Source organism: Ascaphus truei, chromosome 23, assembly GCF_040206685.1.
Source record: "Ascaphus truei isolate aAscTru1 chromosome 23, aAscTru1.hap1, whole genome shotgun sequence".
NCBI lineage: Eukaryota > Metazoa > Chordata > Amphibia > Anura > Ascaphidae > Ascaphus > Ascaphus truei.
The window spans coordinates 3,661,748-3,682,212 of NC_134505.1; the positions used below are offsets into that span (position 1 = coordinate 3,661,748).

The 20,465-nt window shown below is 49.0% G+C and overlaps 2 protein-coding genes across 3 annotated transcripts in view; both read left to right on the top strand.

The window, feature by feature from the left end:
• LOC142473215 (keratin, type I cytoskeletal 20-like) overlaps nt 1-7,638 on the top strand; it is an 11,604-nt gene extending 3,966 nt beyond the window's left edge. The window contains exons 4-8 of the mRNA XM_075580417.1: nt 380-640; nt 1,107-1,232; nt 3,070-3,290; nt 5,831-5,862; nt 7,410-7,638. Of these exons, the coding sequence (XP_075436532.1) occupies nt 380-640; nt 1,107-1,232; nt 3,070-3,290; nt 5,831-5,862; nt 7,410-7,507 (738 nt within the window). The 3' untranslated portion in view covers nt 7,508-7,638. The remainder of the gene's footprint in view (nt 1-379; nt 641-1,106; nt 1,233-3,069; nt 3,291-5,830; nt 5,863-7,409) is intronic.
• Nucleotides 7,639-11,239: 3,601 nt separating this feature from the next.
• Nucleotides 11,240-19,022, top strand: LOC142473108 (keratin, type I cytoskeletal 19-like). Of its 2 annotated transcripts, XM_075580266.1 has the most exons (8): nt 11,240-11,743; nt 14,651-14,733; nt 14,809-14,965; nt 15,978-16,139; nt 17,046-17,171; nt 17,754-17,974; nt 18,675-18,708; nt 18,935-19,022. In XM_075580266.1, the coding sequence occupies exons 1-7, from the start codon at nt 11,327-11,329 to the stop codon at nt 18,691-18,693; spliced, it is 1,185 nt and encodes a 394-aa protein (XP_075436381.1). In that variant the 5' UTR covers nt 11,240-11,326; the 3' UTR covers nt 18,694-18,708; nt 18,935-19,022. The 2 variants fall into 2 exon arrangements, with proteins under 2 accessions (XP_075436381.1, XP_075436380.1); XM_075580265.1 differs by having other exon boundaries at nt 18,675-19,022.
• Nucleotides 19,023-20,465: the final 1,443 nt, after the last annotated feature.

The following is a 20,465-nucleotide window of genomic DNA, read 5'->3' on the forward strand; positions in this document are numbered from 1 at the left end:
AAGGGATGGCCCAGAGTCCTTTGTACTGCCCGTGGGATGAATAGTTCTTTTGAAAGCTCCTTGTATTGTCCCCGAATACTCATAGCAAATAGCTACAGGCTACTCCTGGAATCTCTTGTAAGCAGATTTCAAAAGATCTTGTGCTCTGGTAATCACCAGCACATTTTTTCTCTCTCTCGAAAAACGGTGAAGTTACCAACTTCTTTGACTCACAGTGTATGCCTTGAGACTACACTGACTCATGGGAAGTCTGTTCATGGGAAGTCCGTTTATGAGAATCTACGTAAACCATTGAAAAGCGTAGAGTGTGTTGTGATCCAGTTCGGATGGAAGGGGGCTCCTAAGTGAGCTAATGACTTTCCAAAGCAATGAGTTGTAGATGATAAAAGTGAGTGTCTGTGGCGCCCGTGCTGGGGTGGATACATGGCATCCCCCGCATGGTGAGCTAAAGTCCTCCCTTCTCTTTTGCCGTACGCAGGAGGTTACTGCGCTGGGCAAGCACGTAGGAGGCTCCGTCAATGTGGAGATGGACGCCGCCCCCTCGGTGGATCTTGGCCAGGTCTTGGCCGACATGAGACTCCAGTGTGAAAAACTGGTGGAGACCAACCGAGAAGCAGCCAAAGCGCAGTTCGAAAGCCAGGTACGGTATCGTGTGGGTTATTGGCCGGAGCCATGCTTGGGCGCTGATGGAATCCTAATACCGTAGGTGAACGGGGATGAATCCCGGCATGCCAAGGTTTTTAAGGTTTGACATGACACAAATATAACACTACACAATATAAACCAGAATCTGCTTAGAGTGCTGGGGTATTTGGAGGGTCCGTGTGGAATGGAGTCCTCCCAGAAACGAACACCGCTTGCTGCAGTGCCACAGGCTGGACTGCCTGCACAGCTATGGATCCTAACTCAGGACAAACTCAGATCCTACGCATTTCGCAGCACTCAGTTATATATATATATATATATATATATATATATATATATATATATATATATATATATATATATATATATATATATATATATATATATATCTCAATGAATCTGTTCATAGTTTATTTTAAGTCTCTGAATATCTTCTTTTTTTTTTTTTGGGTGCTTCCCAGGTACAACAAGTGACTGTTCTGATGACAACAAATATGTCAGAGCTGGAGTCAAACCGGTCAATAATTGTTGAACGCCAACGCATTGTCCAGGCGCTGGATATAGAGCTGCAGGCTGAGCAGAGCAAGGTAACAGAGTGTGGGAATCATCCCACATTCCTTGTTCATAAAGATTACAATACTTGATGACAATGACCATGATCATAACATGTGCTTTCTCTCAGAAGAGAGAGAGAGAGAGAGACGCGCTATTAGAGAGGGTCGGGGTTCCTTACAATGCATCTGATCTGAGACGCGCTATTAGAGAGGGTTGGGGTTCCTTACAATGCATCTGATCTCAGACACGCTATTAGAGAGGGTTGGGGTTCCTTACAATGCATCTGATCTCAGACACGCTATTAGAGAGGGTTGGGGTTCCTTACAATGCATCTGATCTCAGACACGCTATTAGAGAGGGTTGGGGTTCCTTACAATGCATCTGATCTCAGACGCGCTATTAGAGAGGGTCGGGGTTCCTTAAACTGCATCTGATCTCAGACATGCTATTAGAGAGGGTTGGGGTTCCTTACAATGCATCTGATCTGAGACGCGCTATTAGAGAGGGCTGGAGTTCCTTACAATGCATCTGATCACAGACGCGCTATTAGAGAGGGTTGGGGTTCCTTACAATGCGTCTGACCTCAGACGCGCTATTAGAGAGGGTTGGGGTTCCTTACAATGCATCTGATCACAGACGCGCTATTAGAGAGGGTTGGGGTTCCTTAAACTGCATCTGATCTCAGACATGCTATTAGAGAGGGTTGGGGTTCCTTACAATGCATCTGATCTGAGACGCGCTATTAGAGAGGGCTGGAGTTCCTTACAATGCATCTGATCACAGACGCGCTATTAGAGAGGGTTGGGGTTCCTTACAATGCGTCTGACCTCAGACGCGCTATTAGAGAGGGTTGGGGTTCCTTACAATGCATCTGATCACAGACGCGCTATTAGAGAGGGTTGGGGTTTCTTACAATGCATCTGATCTCAGACGCGCTATTAGAGAGGGTTGTGGTTCCTTACAATTCATCTGATCTCAGACGCGCTATTAGAGAGGGTCGGGGTTCCAGACAATGCATCTGATCTCAGGTCGCGCTATTAGAGAGGGTCGGGGTTCCTTACAATGCATCTGATCTCAGACACGCTATTAGAGAGGGTTGGGGTTCCTTACAATGCATCTGATCACAGACGCGCTATTAGAGAGGGTCGGGGTTCCTTACAATGCATCTGATCTCAGACGCGCTATTAGAGAGGGTCGGGGTTCCTTACAATGCATCTGATCTCAGACGCGCTATTAGAGAGGGTCGGGGTTCCTTACAATGCATCTGATCTCAGACGCGCTATTAGAGAGGGTCGGGGTTCCTTACAATGCATCTGATCTCAGACGCGCTATTAGAGAGGGTCGGGGTTCCTTACAATGCATCTGATCTCAGACGCGCTATTAGAGAGGGTCGGGGTTCCTTACAATGCATCTGATCTCAGACGCGCTATTAGAGAGGGTCGGGGTTCCTTACAATGCATCTGATCTCAGACGCGCTATTAGAGAGGGTCGGGGTTCCTTACAATGCATCTGATCTCAGACGCGCTATTAGAGAGGGTCGGGGTTCCTTACAATGCATCTGATCTCAGACGCGCTATTAGAGAGGGTCGGGGTTCCTTACAATGCATCTGATCTCAGACGCGCTATTAGAGAGGGTCGGGGTTCCTTACAATGCATCTGATCTCAGACGCGCTATTAGAGAGGGTCGGGGTTCCTTACAATGTCACAATATAATTATAGGGTTCCGTAACCAAAAACAGATTAAACACCAATGCAGAAACTATGGGTAGACGGTATTTATTAATGACACGTTTCCTTTATGTTGAGCGTACGCTTGGTCTGCCTTTGTCTAGCAAACTGTCTTGACGTTCCCGCCTTCTCGTCCCCTAGAAAAATGGGTTGGCCTCCACCCTGGACGGCGTGAGCGCCCGATACGCCGCTCAACTTTCCCAAATACAGCTTCTGATTACCAGTTTGGAAGCCCAGCTGGGGCAGACGCGGAACGAGTCGGGGCGCCACGCCCAGGAGTACGAGCAGCTCCTGAACATCAAGATCCGCCTGGAGATGGAGATCGCCACGTACCGTCGCCTCCTGGAGGGGGAAGGCGAAAGGTCAGCGGGAGGTTTATCTGTTGACGTAGCGGTAACGAGAGCGACCCGGGAAAACGGTCTGTTCCAGCACAGAGGTCCAAATCGCCGGCGCATTTTCGAAATCTGCCGTCCCCTTGACACTTAAATATCTGCCCTCCTCCTCCTCCTCCCGATTTGCAGCGTCAAATGACGCCGCAGGACGTCACCGACGTGACGTCACACGGCGCCTCGGTGGCGCGACGTCATGACGTCCTTTGACGAATTCAGAAGGAGGCGGAGGGCGGCAGAAAGGAGACCCCGTCGTATGTATGTGACTTCCCATCAGGCTAGATAGGCCCGGGAGCGCGGAAAATGTATATGGGGGCGGACATTTTTGCCGCCCCAAAATTTTGCCATCCTAGGGCCTAATGGGAAATCCGGTCTTAACCATATAAGTCTTTAAAGGTGGGTAGAGAGGGTGCTGGTCGGGTGTTGAGGGGAAGGGCATTCCAGAGGTGTGGGGGGCAGTCAGTGAGAAAGGTTTAAGGTGGGAGAGGGCTTTGGATACAAAGGGGGCAGAGAGAAGACATCCTTGAGAAGAACGCAAGAGTCTGGCAGGTGTATAGAGAGATATTAGGGTGAGATGTAAGGAGGGGCAGAGGGGTGTATAGTGAGATATTAGGGTGAGATGTAAGGAGGGGCAGAAGAGTATATAGTGAGATATTAGGGTGAGATGTAAAGAGGGGCAGAGGAGGGTATAGTGAGATATTAGGGTGAGATGTAAGGATCGGCAGAGGAGGTTATAGTGAGATATTAGGGTGAGAGGTATGGAGGGGCAGAGGAGGGTATAGTGAGATATTCGGGTGAGATGTAAGGAGAGGCAGAGGAGGGTATAGTGAGATATTAGGGTGAGATGTAAGGAGGGGCAGAGGAAGGTATAGTGAGATATTAGGGTGAGATGTAGGGAGGGACAGAGGAGGGTATAGTGAGATATTAGGATGAGATGTAAAGAGGTGGCAGAGGAGGGTATAGTGAGATATTAGGGTGAGATGTAAGGATCGGCAGAGGAGGTTATAGTGAGATATTAGGGTGAGAGGTATGGAGGGGCAGAGGAGGGTATAGTGAGATATTCGGGTGAGATGTAAGGAGAGGCAGAGGAGGGTATAGTGAGATATTAGGGTGAGATGTAAGGAGGGGCAGAGGAAGGTATAGTGAGATATTAGGGTGAGATGTAGGGAGGGACAGAGGAGGGTATAGTGAGATATTAGGATGAGATGTAAGGAGGGGCAGAGGAGGGTATAGTGAGATATTAGGGTGAGGTGTAAGGAGGGGCAGAGGAGGTTATAGTGAGATATTAGGGTGAGATGTAAGGAGGGGCAGAGGAGGGTATAGTGAGATATTAGGATGAGATGTAAGATGGGGCAGAGGAGGGTATAGTGAGATATTAGGGTGAGATGTAAGGAGGGGCAGAGGAGGGTATAGTGAGATATTAGGGTGAGATGTAAGGAGGGGCAGAGGAGGGTATAGTGAGATATTAGGGTGAGATGTAAGGAGGGGCAGAGGAGGGTATAGTGAGATATTAGGGTGAGATGTAAGGAGGGGCAGAGGAGGGTATAGTGAGATATTGCGGTGAGATGTAAGGAGGGGCAGAGGAGGGTATAGTGAGATATTAGGGTGAGATGTAAGGAGGGGCAGAGGAGGGGATAGTGAAATATTAGGGTGAGATGTAAGGAGCGGCAGAGGAGGATATAGTGAGATATTGCGGTGAGATGTAAGGAGGGGCAGAGGAGGGTATAGTGAGATATTAGGATGAGATGTAAGGAGGGGCAGAGGAGGGTATAGTGAGATATTAGGGTGAGATGTAAGGAGGGGCAGAGGAGGGTATAGTGAGATATTAGGGTGAGATGTAAGGAGGGGCAGAGGAGGGTATAGTGAGATATTAGGGTGAGATGTAAGGAGGGGCAGAGGAGGGTATAGTGAGATATTGCGGTGAGATGTAAGGAGGGGCAGAGGAGGGTATAGTGAGATATTAGGGTGAGATGTAAGGAGGGGCAGAGGAGGGTATAGTGAGATATTAGGATGAGATGTAAGGAGGGGCAGAGGAGGGTATAGTGAGATATTAGGGTGAGATGTAAGGAGGGGCAGAAGAGGGTATAGTGAGATATTAGGGTGAGATGTAAGGAGGGGCAGAAGAGGGTATAGTGAGATATTAGGGTGAGATGTAGGGATTGACAGAATAGTGTAAAGCCTTAAAAGTGAAGAGGAGAATTGAGTGTGTGATGCAGCCAGGGATCCTGGGTAATGATATGCAAATGAGCACTCACAGTGCGTCACTTTTTGCTTCTAATCCATTTTTACATGGGATCCCCTACTGCCTGCCGCATTAGTAAAAGAAAGTAGGCAAGTGAAAGACGGGATCCCCGATATGCAGAGAACGGGTTTGTGCATCTGCAGCTGCGTGCGACCCATAACTCCGACCCGATCACGTCCTCCGCGCCTTCGATCTGCTTTGAAACCAGAAGCGAAACATTCCCTACAAAAGGGGCAGACTAAACCCATTCAAACGTTCTCTTGTTTTGCAGCTGGACTCTCGAGTTAGAAGAGAAGCTGAAAGGTAAAAACACAATGACAAATGTCCCGGTCACATCACTAGTCTGTCCCCCAAAAGTCATCGGTATCTACACTGGGGAACGTTTTGTTGGTCCGTCTGCTCATCGTCATCGTCACCCTCCCACCCCCCCACCCTCTCACCTCCCCACTGCTCCAGGCTGTTGCCATTGCTTAACTGGATACATACATGTACATTATATATAAGGTGTTATTGTAGAAAAAATAAAGCATATATTATGTCTTTTGTACGTTTATAACTCCCAACAACCCTAATGGGGCCAGCTGTGCGGTGGGACCAATCCCCACGCTATGTAACACCCCTAAACATCCTCACCCCCAAACCTTAATGGGACCAGCTGTGCGGCAGGACCAATCCCCACGCTATGTAACACCCCCTAACATCCGCACCCCCAAACCTTAATGGGACCAGCTGTGCTGCAGGACCAAACTCTATGCTATGCTAACACCCCTAAACATCCTCACCCCCAAACATTAATGGGACCAGCTGTGCGGCAGGACCAAACTCTCTGCTATCTAACACGCCTTAGCATCCACCGCCCAAACCCTAATAGGTTAAGTTGTATGCCAGGACCAAACTCCATGCCAACTAATACTGTACCTCTTATCAAACATCCCCCCAAACGTTAATGGGACCAGCGGTGTGGCTGGACCGAACCCCATGATATCTAATATATCCCTTAACAGCCACCCCTCACCCAAACCCTAATAGATCCAGTTGTATGCCAGGACCAAACTCCATGCTATGTAACACCCCTTAACATCCACCCCCCCCCCAACCCTAATGGGACCAGCTGTGCGGCCAGACCATACTCTATCCTGATGTATACTCCAACCCAACAATGAGTAGCCACCTCATCCTTTGTTTCAACATTGCCCCTTATTCCCTCTCGATCAGGGGCGGGCAACTCCAGTCCTCAAGGGCCACCAACAGGTCAGGTTTTAATGATATCCCCGCTTCAGCACAGGGGGGTCAGTCAGACTGAGCCACTGATTGAGCCACCTGTGCTGTGCAGGGATATCCTTAAAACCTCACTTGTTGGTGGCCCTTGAAGACTTGTCAGTGGCCCTTGAGGACCTGTTGGTGACCCTTGAGGACCTGTTGGTGGCCCTTGAGGACTTCTCAGTCACCCTTGAGGACCTGTTGGGGGCCCTTGAGGACATGTTGGGGGCCCTTGAGGACCTTTTGGTGGCCGTTCAGGACTTGTCAGTTTCCCTTGAGGACCTGGTGGTGGCCCTTGAGGACTTATCAGTGTCCCTTGAGGACCTGTTGGTGGCCCTTGAGGACTGGAGTTGGCCACCGCTGCCCTAGATTGTCAGCTCTCCGTACCAGGGCCCTCATTACCTTCTGTATCTGTTTTGTCTGCCCTTGAATGTCATTCCATTGATGTCATTGATATCACTCTGTGCCCCCATTGTACCTCGCTGTGGTATATGTTGGTGCTTTATAAATAACGGATAATAATAACCCCCCCCCCCCCCATTCACCAATTTATAAATGACTTACACAGACGTTTACTTATTTCCTTCCAGAACAAAACAGAAGCCGGAAGATTAAGACCATTGTAGAAGACATGGTGGATGGGAAGGTGGTGTCCTCCCAAGTTAGGGAGGTGGAGGAGAAGCTGTGAAAGCCGTCCTGCGGGCAGGGGAGGTCTCGCATCTTATTGCGACAGAAACAGGGGCCGAGGATTCTGGGGATAAACATTGCTCATCAAAAGGCCACTGGACGATTATCCAAATAAAGAGCAGTAACTGACAACACGGGGGCCATGTTTCCTTCTGTGTGCGAACAGGTAGATAGATAAATACGGAGACGGGTAGATGGAGACGGGGATGAAGATGGAGATGGATAGTTGGATGGATGGATAGTTGGATGGATAGTTGGATGGATAGTTGGGTGGATAGTAGGATGGATGGATAGTTGGATGGATAGTTGGATGGATAGTTGGATGGATAGTTGGATGGATAGTAGGATGGATGGATAGTTGGATGGATAGTTAGATGGATGGATAGCTGGATGGATAGTTGGATGGATGGATAGTTGGATGGATGGATAGTTGGATGGATAGTTGGATGGATGGATAGTAGGATGGACAGTAGGATGGGTGGATGGATAGTAGGATGGGTGGATGGATAGTTGGATGGATGGATAGATGATAGATACACAGACACAAACACAGCTGTTTCCTCCTCTCCTTGGTCACACTCACAGACTCCTGAAACCTCATCCTGATTGGCTGCGTTACCCGGCAGCAGCCAATCAGGATAGAGCAAGCTGCCCAGCCCTGTAGCCACAGCCCTGCTCTCTCCCTGCTCGGGGAAATCCAGCGGTCGTCCCCCCCCCCCCCCAAGCCGGGCAGGTCACTATGTCCAGTAATACCGGTATACACATACACCCCCAGAGAGGTAATACCGGTATACACATACACGACCAGAGAGGTAATTCCGGTATACACATACACGCCCAGAGAGGTAATACCCGTATACACATACACGCCCAGAGAGGTAATACCGGTATACACATACACGCCCAGAGAGGTAATACCGGTATACACATACACGTCCAGAGAGGTAATACCGGTATACACATACACACCGAGAGAGGTAATACCGGTATACACATACACGCCCAGAGAGGTAATACCGGTATACACATACACGCCCAGAGAGGTAATACCGGTATACACATACACGCCCAGAGAGGTAATACCGGTATACACACACGGCCAGAGAGGTAATACCGGTATTCACATACACGCCCAGAGAGGTAATACCGGTATACACACACACGCCCAGAGAGGTAATACAGGTATACACATACACACCCAGAGAGGTAATACCGGTATACACATACCTGTCCAGAGAGGTAATACCGGTATACACATACACGCCCAGAGAGGTAATACCGGTATACACATACACGCCCAGAGTGGTAATACCGGTATACACATACATGCCCAGAGAGGTAATACCGGTATACACATACACGCCCAGAGAGGTAATACCGGTATACACATACACGCCCAGAGAGGTAATACCGGTATACACATACACGCCCAGAGAGGTAATATCGGTATACACATACACGCCCAGAGAGGTAATACCGGTATACACATACACGCCCAGAGAGGTAATACCGGTATACACATACACGCCCAGAGAGGTAATACCGGTATACACATACACGCCCAGAGAGGTAATACCGGTATACACATACACGCCCAGAGAGGTAATACCGGTATACACATACACGCCCAGAGAGGTAATACCGGTATACACATACATGCCCAGAGAGGTAATACCGGTATACACATACACGCCCAGAGAGGTAATACCGGTATACACATACACGCCCAGAGAGGTAATACCGGTATACACATACACGCCCAGAGAGGTAATACCGGTATACACGCCCAGTATTACCTCTCATTTTATACTGGACAGAGCGTCCAAATACAGGACAGTCCGGTTCAACACTGGACACCTGGCCGCTCTCCCTATAGCACTTTCCTTAGCAGCAGGGGGCCGTACCTAAATGAGGTAACAAGGCGCAGTGATTCTGCTTGCGCTTTGGGGCATTCCTTACAGAAATGTACACGGGCCTCCCTATTTAAAAAACCCCGCCCCAAAAATTGGTCACTCTGATTATCCAATTTGCCACATTAGGAAAAACACCGGCGCAGGCGACGTTCTCACAAGAGATCATTGTCTGACGACGACACTACAATGTCCCGCACACACGCGGCGGTCCCACAGAATATATAAGTATTTGACTGTGTATTTTTGTAGCGTTGGGCTCCTCTGTCGCTAGTTGTATACATTTATTATAAAGCCACGATAAAAATTGAGTTGCAGTCAATTAACTTGAGAAAATAAATGTACAATGTGTCATGAAACCCCCCCCCACCCGCCCACCCCCCCCGCCCACCCCCCCCCCCCCGATCTTTTCTTGACTCACCTTCACGTGTATTCGAATTTGCAACACTGTCCATCAGCTTCGTATCATGTTAATGATAAGCCACGGGCGTATTTGGAATACCCTCGGCCCACGATAGAACGCAGAGGGCAAAGTCTGTGTTGGAGGCTATGAGAAGTAGCCAGAGACAAAATCGAGCTGGTGTAAAAAAAAAAGGGAGGTTACAGCATGTTCGCTACGGAAGGTTTACCCAGCGTAGAGAAATCCGTTTGGACTCTGATCCCGGTCTATACCTGTATTTCTCTCCCCCCCCCTCACCTCCACATGTCCCAGCCAAGCCAGCTAGTGAAGGATTCACCCCCAGCCCCCCGGGTGTTCCCCTCTCTCCCCCCTCCCTCCTCCTGTGTAACATACACACCAACCTGGGACCCTACGTTCAGTCCAGTATATATGTATGTCTTTATTTATATGGCTCCGTTAATGTGCGCAGCGCGTCACCGCAGTAATACACGTGACAATCATATAAGCAACAAATAACACATAATGGGAAGAAGCGCGGCAGACATTAAAGTAACATGTAGGAGAAGGAGTCCCTGCCCCGAAGAGCTTACACTCTAATTGGTAGGCAGGGAGAACGTACAGAGACAGTAGGAGGGTGTGCTGGTAAGTGCGTCTGCAGGGGGCCAAGCTTTATGTATCGTGTGTATAGTATGAGCCACAGTGCTATTCGTATGCTTCGTTAAGCAGGTGGGTCTTAAAGGTGGATAGAGAGGGCGCTAGTCGGGTATTGAGGGGAAGGGCATTCCAGAGGTGTGGGGCAGTCAGTGAGAAAGGTTTAAGGTGGGAGAGAGCTTTATACACAAAAGGAATAGAGAGTTATATATACAGGCATACCCCGCTTTAAGTACACTCGCGAGTAAGTACATTTCGCTCAATAGGCAAACAGCAGCTCACGCATGCGCCTGTCAGCACGTCCTGGACAGCAACACCGGCTCCCTACCTGTACCGAAGCTGTACACAAGCGGGGAGACTATAGAGCCTGTTACACATGCGTTATTTACATCAGTTATGCACGTATATGACGATTGCAGTACAGTACATGCATCGATAAGTGGGGAAAAGGTAGTGCTTCACTTTAAGTACATTTTCACTTTACATGCATGCTCCGGTCCCATTGCGTACGTTAATGCGGGGTTTGCCTGTATACAGTATATATATACAATAACGGATAACACGTATTTTTGAATTCCAGTGTTATTACGAAACACTCAGCAAGATATGCGTGGCTACGACACCTCTGTCACAGGGTAATGACCCAACGCGAGATAGCATTCAAGGATGTTTCCTGCCAGTTCTTTCAACAAAATATCCTACATTTATTAAACAAACAAAGGGGGACGGGGGGGGGGGGGGGTCTCAGAGATTGTGTGATCTCTGCTATATAAAAGGAAACACACACTGGTCTTTAACGCGTGTTAGTATCCTTAGCTTGTGTAGCCTTTTGCTATCTCGCCTCATCCACACGCTGTCAATGTATAGCCAGGTGACTGTGAAGAAGGTGAGCTCGGTGAAGGGCGGTTACATACAGTCCAGCGGCACGAGTGGTCGAAGCTTCGGCAAGATCTCAGTAGGTAGATATGCTTCGAGTGTCCACGCTGGGGGTTTGGGCACTAGGATTTCATCCAGCGCAAGTTATGGAGGTGTCACCGCCGGCCAACTGCAGCTCAGCAGCAGCAGGAGTGATGTCCTGCTGTGCCGAAACGAGAAGGAGACCATGCAGAACCTGAATGACCGCCTGGCCACCTACCTGGAGAAAGTGCGCTCCTTGGAGAAGGCCAACGCTCAGCTGGAAGGACAGATCAAGGAGTGGTATGGGAAGAACTCTACCACGGCCTGGAAGCGAGACGACAGCTCTTACTTCCAAGTAGTAGAGGATCTGAGAACAAAGGTAACCCACCACCCCCTACCATAGTCTCTCCGCAATCGCAATGGGGGAAGTCATGAAAGGAGTAAAGGGGATGGAAAATCTGACGTATGATGAGAGGCCAGCTAATGTTTACATTATAAAAGTGGGGTCTAAGAGGGGATATAATAACTATATATACATATTTACATATATATATTTATACTATATTCAGGGTCAATATAAGGAGCTTTCAAAAGAACTACTCATCCCACGGGCAGTACAAAGGACTCGGGGCCATCCCTTAAGGTTGGAGGAAAGGAGATTTCACCACCAACAAAGGAAAGGGTTCTTTACAGTAAGGGCAGTTACAGTATGGGGTTCATTCCCCATGGAGACTGTGATGGCAGATACAGGAGATATGTTCAATAAAAGGTTGGACATCTTTTTTAGAAAGGAAAGGTATACAGGGATATGCCAAATAAGTAAACATGGGAAGGATGTTGATCCAGGGAGTAATCCGATTGCCAATATTTGGAGTCAGGAAGGAATTTATTTTCCCCTTCAGAGATATCATTATATAATGTGTCACTGGGTTTGTGTGTTTGCTTCCTCTGGATCAATATTCTGTTAATATAAATATAGGATAAAGTCTCTGTTGTGAACATTTAGCATAGGTTGTTCTTCATAGAGATGTCTTTTTTTCAAACTCATCTACTATGCAACTATGTAACTATATAACTATATATAAAAGTCATGAGAGGTTCAATCTCAGAACAATCTTTAGCTCACATTTGCGTTAAGGACGCGGTCATCGCAGCGCCAGAGGACTAACGCCATAAGGGGTCCCACTATGGTGTACGGATACCCCACCCCACATCGCCTTCGAGGCAGACCCCATCTCGGGTGCCACAGACGTCACTGAAGTCTCGCTACATCTGTACAAAGTCTCCGGGACTGCATACCAGTGGCAGGAATGACACCAGATTTATTTACGGGGGGGGGGGGGAGAACAATTACATGCAACTTTTGACACCTGACATCCCATTACAATAGGCTTGTCACGTAACTTCTCCACTGTGGGCACTCCTCAAATCGCGAGACGGTGAAATCACTTGATTAGTTAAAGCAAGATGACTATAACTCTATTTGCATCGGCTGTGCACCATATCTGCACTCCATCACCAGACGTGTATCTACGTCTGTATATATCTTTATTTCTATCGCGCCCCGCCCGTGCGCACAGCGCTTTGTAGCTGTGGCGCAAGTGACGCAATAGGAACGAGCGCTTCTTGCATAAAAGTAACATTAGGAATAGGAGCCTCTGCTCCGAAGAGCTGACACTCTAAGATTTGTTCCATCATTTGTAAATTTGGAATGTTACAAATATTTAGGGTCTAATCTGTATATGTTCACCGATATAAGGACCTCCCCCCCCCCAGAGTAGCAGAATAAGTTTATACAGAGATCATTTTCCTATTTCACTGATCTTCATTAATTAGTTGATCCCCTATTAGTTTTGTCATCTGAGCCCAAACTGAATTATTAGGAGGAACTAGGTATTTTGGCTCCCGGGGTAAGTTCCACCAACTGCACCCCGCTCCCATTTTATAGAACACCCTCTTTCTTTCTTTCCCCTTTCTCTCCCCCACTCTACATCTCTTGCCCACTTCTCTCTCCCCCACTCTACATCTCTTGCCCACTTCTCTCTCCCCCCATTTTCTCCCTCCCTTCCCCTATTTATGTCTCCCCCCATTTCTCTGTCCCTTCATCTCTCTCTCTCTCTCTCTCTCTCTCTCTCTCTCTCTCTTTCTCCCTCCATTATCTCTCTCCTTTCCCCCTCCCCTTTCCCCCTCCCCACATTATTTCTCTCTCCCCCATCATCTCTCGCTCCCCCCATTATCTCTCTCTCCTTCCCCCTTTCCCACTCCCCTTTTCCCCCTCCCCACATTATTTCTCTCTCCCCATCATCTCTCGCTCCTCCCATTATCTCTCTCCTTCGCCCCCCTTCATTCTCTCCCCCCATCCCTTCATTCTCTCTCCCCCTCCCCCCCCCCATCCCATTCTCTCTCTCCCTCGCCTCTTCTCCATTAAAAGATCCCCAGTCCCTACCTGTGGAGCTGGGGGTGATCCATACTGGCGACAGACACTACAAGTTGTGACCCGTCCTCCTCTGGTATCGCCATCATCCTCCATTCCAATCACCACCGGCCCATTATGCGCCCCCTAAGAGGTTGCCCCTCTCACCCCCCCCACCCCTACTTCAACCTCTAGCGAGATCCCATGACAGTCTATGAAAGCAAATAATGTAATGTTTAAGGGGATGCCATGAAGACCTTGAATAGAGGTGACATGGGCACTACAGGGTAGTATACTGTCCACACAACATATTGTCCTGGAACCTGTAAGGTTTTTCACTATTCTGAGGCTGTGTACGATTGCAACAATGTAACATTTCCTGTTGGCTTCTCAGCCAGTTGCCTTGGCAACACCCCTTTTTATTAGCGAGTTGAGCTGTCCCTTCCTCCCCCTGCTAGTTGGCACAGCCTGACTTTATGTCCGGCTTGTCCAGGCTAGCATGCTTCCTCTTTCAGCCAGTAGTCATCTTGAGCAGTCACCTCACTCAACTCCTCTGGTAAAGCTATTGTAATTTACCTATCCCTGATACTAAAGCTATCCCTGACACTAAGCCACCCTATTTACCTAGCATTATCCCACTTGCTACCCTAGCTCCCTTTCCTCTCCATTGTTCCCACCCCACAGTGTTTTCCCTCCGTACCTTTTCCCCTTTCTATTTGTATTGTTGTTGACCCAATAAACACTTCAGTAAATTAGAAGCTTCCCTTTGCTTGGTATATGGGATTGAGTTAAGCTCCCTGCCTCTACTCACTTGCCACAGTGAGCTTGGGACAGAACACATATCCTGTAAGAACCTTTCCATTTTATCTTCAGATCTATGACGCTACTCTGGACAACGCCAAGATACTTCTGCAGATAGATAATTCTAGGCTGGCTGCTGCTGACTTCAAATTCAAGTAAGGGCCGTCCACTGCTCATCTCCTTTGTCACTGGTGGGGCCACACGTTGACGGTTCTCCTGGCTCTCCGCAGGTTCGAGAACGAGCAGGCCCTCCGAGCTACCGTAGAAAAAGATATCTCTGTACTGCGCAACGACGTGGACCAGTTCACCTTTACCAAGGCCGAGCTGGAGGCACAGGTGGAGACCATGAAGGAGGAGCTGGTCTACCTTAAGAAGAACCACGCTGAGGTGTGTGTCATCTGAGCAAACCCCAACAATGGGGTCTATTCTAGTAGCTAGTTATCGGGGGGGTGGGGGGGTTTGAGCTCTTCTCGAGCGAGTTCGCATGTGTAGCTATTCAGAAAGCTTCGATAACTGGCCAAACGCCCTCGAAACGGTCTTCTTCCCGATCGGTAGCGATCCCGCTCAGACAAGCCGTGCGCGAGCTCCAAAAAAATGCTCAAACTCACGTTGTTTGACAAATCGAGCTGCGCGAGATGGGATCCGCGATGTGACGCCGATGGAGAAAACATGTTCTTACTACATCGGATGGAAGCCGGGGGTCTCTGGAGCCGGCATGGGTTAATTTCAGCTCCGGAGACCCCCGCCTTCCCCCCTACCCCCCTGCGTCAACACTGTGTTATTCAAATAAGATAAAAACAGCGAGATCGCCTATAGGAGCTATAGGAGATGCAGAGAAAATGGTGAATAAAGGCAGGGCAATACAGGGATGAAAGGGGCAGTGAGAAATAGGATGGTACATCTATCGGTGGGGGGCGTGGGGGCGGGGAAGAGAGAATTGGAACATAAACAGAGTTAGGGAGAGACATTACAAACAGTGCAGATGTGCGTCATGTTTAAATACGATCTCCCATTAACATCTATATGGTCTGTGATACTTAAAGCAAGTGGAACTGACTTTTACAAGTGAAACTCACGGAAACCACGCAGGGTTACACTACCTTGTAACGAGCCATTATCCTTTTATAGGGGAGCAGAGAGTGACGCACTGTGGTCGCTCATTTGCATGTCATTACCCAGAATCCCCTGGCTGCAGCAGAAACCGTGCATGCTGCTGTAAGAGATAATGGGGAAGGGCACGGTGGCAGACCTGGCTGAGACGTGTGCATGTGATCACATCGTGGGGGGGGGATTATTATTTACTGTTCATTTGATTTTACGTGCTGGACCCTTTCCAGCTGAGTTACCCCAGGCAGCCTTGGACACGACAACGCGTTTCTCTTTTTCCAATCTGCTACAGGAGCTCGGCGAACTTCGGAAACAAGTTAGCGGCACCGTTAACGTGGAGGTGGACGTGGCCCCCTCTGTGGACATGGCTAAAACCATTGAAGACATGAGAGCTCAGTATGAGACGCTGGTGGAGAAGCAGCGCGCCGACGCGAAATACTGGTTTGATAAAAAGGTACGTCTCTCTCGGAGGCGTCACTGACGCCTCCGCCTTGGTAACGTCCGCTCTGCGCCTCGCGCCCCGTCGTTGTGTCTAGAGAAGGGAGCGACGCCACTTTCTAAAAATGTGGACGTGGCGCCCAGGAAAGTGATTTCACTGTTATCCCTACACCGGAAACCGAGAACTCTTGCGTGGCCAGGCGTCCCGTATATGCACGAGTTGTCCCTTGTTTGATTGACATGTTCTGTTGTTCCGGAACTATCTGTCTGGACAAACAACGGTCCCGTATGTTAGCGCCTTGACCTAAAATTACTGCAATGAAATCAGTCCTAAAAAAAGTGTCATGGTTACCTTTTCCGATAACTAAATGATTAAAATAGTAACGTTTGGATCTGTGGTGGATTCCCCATTAGGCTGAGTAGGCTATCGACAACGTGGCGTCATGTGATGCCGTGACACCACATTGTCACGACGGCGTGACATCATGAAGCCGTACGCTGAGGAAGAGGGCCGCACCCCCCCCCCCCCCCCCCTCAACCTACACCAAGCGAAATCCGCCACCGGTTAGGACACTGCCTGGTCATCTCATGAAACCATGACAAGCAGACCACTGCTTCATCTTAGTTCAGCGCACGTCTTTTCCGGCCCGACCAAGCGCGAGGACGTTCAAAACCAGAGAATATAGTAGTCGCGCGGGACATACCATTCAGCCCGAAGCGTTTGCCAATCGTTCATCACTCATTATGATGTCATGCGTTCATACTGGATTTCGGCGTCCCGTATTATAAAAAAAAAATTCAATATGGCGACCCTAAGGTTTTGTTGTCGTGGTGATAAAACACCCCGAGATCCCTCAAAACCTCCCAATGTCCTAAAACACTGCACACGTCCCTGACGGCAGCATCTCCATTTTAATTTCAGGTGGAAGAGTGGAGTGAAGAGATACAAACCAGCACTACTGAATTAGAAACGTACAGGAGAGAAGTGACAGACGGCAAGCATAAGGCTCAGGGGCTGGAGGTCCAGCTACAGGCGGAGTCCAGCACGGTACTGTATGTTCTGAACATCAGAGGAGAGGTTGTGATGTTGCCAAAACACCCTGTATGCCAGGTAGGCGGGTGCTGTTGGGTTGCAGGTGGCACAGGAGCTGTGTTGGTTGTACAAACACTGGTGAATGTTTGCACCTCACACCTGATATGAGACTTAAACTCGAGGATTAGGCTAAAACAGTTCACGCCAATAGACAATACTAGTGAATAAGGAATACCATTGATGGGGCGACCGAACGTTCCGGTTTAGCTGGGACCGTCCCGGTTTTTAGCCGTTTGTCCTAGGTCCCGACTTTTGTGGCCACTGTCTAAGTTTTTTTTCTCCCGGCGCTGGCCGCGCATGCGCGATCGTGCTGAGCACGCATGCACATGGGTGACCGGCATCAGTGCTCACCATTCGTGCATGCACAGTCGTTACATGTGTGACATGGTTCCCGGGACAAATATGGTCACCTGAACCATTGACATTGTCTTCCACTTGTCTCTATGGTATAGACGCTATCTAAGCCTACTGCATTTCAGCCAAGGAAAGACTATTTTATCAGATATAAGGTCCGACACGTAATTGTTTTATTGGCAGAGAAAAGCTATGATCGCCACCTCGGATAACACCAGTGCCCAATACGCCACGCAGCTCGCCGCCATACAAAGCATCATCGCCGGCCTGGAAGCTCACCACCAGCAAATCCGAAGTGAGAGTAGTCATCAGGGCAACGAGTATGGGCTTCTCTTGGACATCAAGACCCGGCTGGAAACTGAGATCGCTACCTACCGCCAACTTCTGGAGGGAGAAGAAGTCAGGTGAGGTTTTCCTATCGGTGTAACCCAGGCATGTACCTACAGATTTAGCCAGACTCACCGTTTCCGGACAGCTGTGATCACGAGACGGCGGTGGTCTCGGCGCCAGAGGAATAATGCAGTGGGCCGGTTCCGATCCGGAAGCATGGACCCCTCTCCCCCCCCTGACACGAGACCACGGCAGACTGTCTCTGGCTTTCGTTGTTTTGTGGTCCCGGCTGCGGACACAGTAAGTCTCTCCACATCTGCAGTTTCCTAGCAGGGAACTCCTTGGTGGTCCATGTACAAATGGACCTCCCCCCCCAGGGGGCCTAAGCGCAGCTGACACTCCCTTTCTCTGCCCCAGTGCAGAGGAAGCGGCGGAGGTTGTAGAAGCAGATTGTTTAGCGCGGGAGAGGAGAGGGTCAGCATTCCGTCCCTTCCCAGTGTAAGAAGAGGAGAGTGGCAGGCAAGCTCAGGGAGTCGCAAAGGAAGCAGCGCTGGGACAACAGAACGTCAACCCTGACTTGAATCTGTCAGGGATGAATAACTCAAGCCCCCAATTACAGGACACAGTGATTATTATGTAAAGGAAAATCTGATCATTATCCCCGCACCTTGTGAACCATGATGTCAGTATGGTTGGTGTGTACAGCGCACAAGAGCTGACAGCGGGAAGGAAAATTGCTCATTGCAAATATAAATCCTCTCTATTATTTTACAGGTCGAAAAGCAAGCGTTAGAAGGAACACCCAGAGGTACGTAGGAACACACGCTCACACCGAAACTGGAGGGGACGTGTAAATTGCCCAAAGATGGGGAACCATTAGAGGATGATCTGTATCTCCCAAACATTGGATCATCGATCGGCCACCTGTTGAGTGGAACTAATTAGCAGAGCCAATTACTGCTGTCAACGGAGGTGTTACCCGACCGCGGATGAGCGGGGGGGCGTGATGTCATTTTTACCCACTTTGCTTCCAGGGAAACGAAGACAAAACACGAGGACACGGGATAGGCACGGAAGGAGGTCCGTGGGTCTCTCAATAAAACGGCGTGATTCAAAATATAAGTGCCGTCTTTTCTTTGCGAACCAACAACTGGCATTTTAATGGCTAAAGCTTAAAGGGGGGGGGGGGGGAATCCATGTTAAAATGGAGGAGAAGGAAAGAATGACACACCGAGTGCTCGTTGGTATGTCTTTACCCAGAATCCCTAGCTGCAGTGGAAGCGCTCATTGTTAAGCGATAATGGGTTAAGGCAGGGCTGCTGACCTGTCTAAGACATGTGAATGGGCTCACAAGTTTTTCCATTTGCTGTATACCAAACACGGTAGAAATTACACAATGCATCTGATCTCAGGCGCGCTATTAGAGAGGGTCGGGGTTCCTTACAATGCATCTGATCTCAGACGCGCTATTAGAGAGGGTCGGGGTTCCTTACAATGCATCTGATCTCAGGCGCGCTATTAGAGAGGGTCGGGGTTCCTTACTATGCATCTGATCTCAGACGCGCTATTAGAGAGGGTCGGGGTTCCTTACAATGCATCTGATCTCAGGCGCGCTATTAGAGAGGGTCGGGGTTCCTTACAATGCATCTGATCTCAAACGCGCTATTAGAGAGGGTGGGGGTTCCTTACAATGCATCTGATCTCAGACGCGCTATTAGAGAGGGTCGGGGTTCCTTACAATGCATCTGATCTCAGACGCGCTATTAGAGAGGGTGGGGGTTCCTTACAATGCATCTGATCTCAGACGCGCTATTAGAGAGGGTCGGGGTTCCTTACAATGCATCTGATCTCAGGCGCGCTATTAGAGAGGGTCGGGGTTCCTTATAATGCATCTGATCTCAGACGTGCTATTAGAGAGGGTTGGGGTTCCTTACAATGCATCTGATCTCAGACGCCTATTAGAGAAGGTTGGGGCTCCTTACAATGCATCTGATCTCAGACGCGCTATTAAATGATTGAATGCACCACAAGGGGTATTTTTATGTGCTGTGCGCTGTTCGGTAGAAGGTCTTTGTAACGTTCTTTTTTTTTTTTTATACCCACCATGCCTTTTTTAATGTCCGGTTAAACTCCCAAGATAAATTCATCAAAATTGCGTCAACTGTGCGAAACCCGCCTCGCCAAACAGATTGCCGCAAAATACCAGCTTGATGTATATATTCAGGGATTACACGCGGTCGGGACACATGTAATAATTAATTTCACTTTACATGCCCGGACAGCTGTTACAATGCCCCCACCCGGGGGCTGAGATATAGGTCTCCCCACCGCTTTATTCACGGGAATCTTCGAATGACCCACCTGTGCTGAAGCAGGGATATCCTGGGGGGGGCGGGTCTTGAGGACTGGAGTTGATAACCCCGGGTTTACACTGTAGGCAACATTTTAGCTATAAAAGAGGAGAGGAGAGAGGCCTTCTATAATAAATCCCCTTTATTTGAAAAGTAGAGTCCCTGCTTCAGCACAGGTGGCTCAATCAGTCCTTGTTTCACCACAGGTGGCTCA

Excerpts from the sequence above, each read along its gene's own strand:
- LOC142473108 (XM_075580265.1), top strand. The coding sequence starts at position 11,327 with ATGTATAGCCAGGTGACTGTGAAGAAGGTGAGCTCGGTGAAGGGCGGT. Across the intron at positions 14,966-15,977 it reads TTAAGAAGAACCACGCTGAG|GAGCTCGGCGAACTTCGGAA; the intron begins GTGTGTGTCATC and ends AATCTGCTACAG. Across the intron at positions 17,172-17,753 it reads TACAGGCGGAGTCCAGCACG|AGAAAAGCTATGATCGCCAC; the intron begins GTACTGTATGTT and ends TTTTATTGGCAG.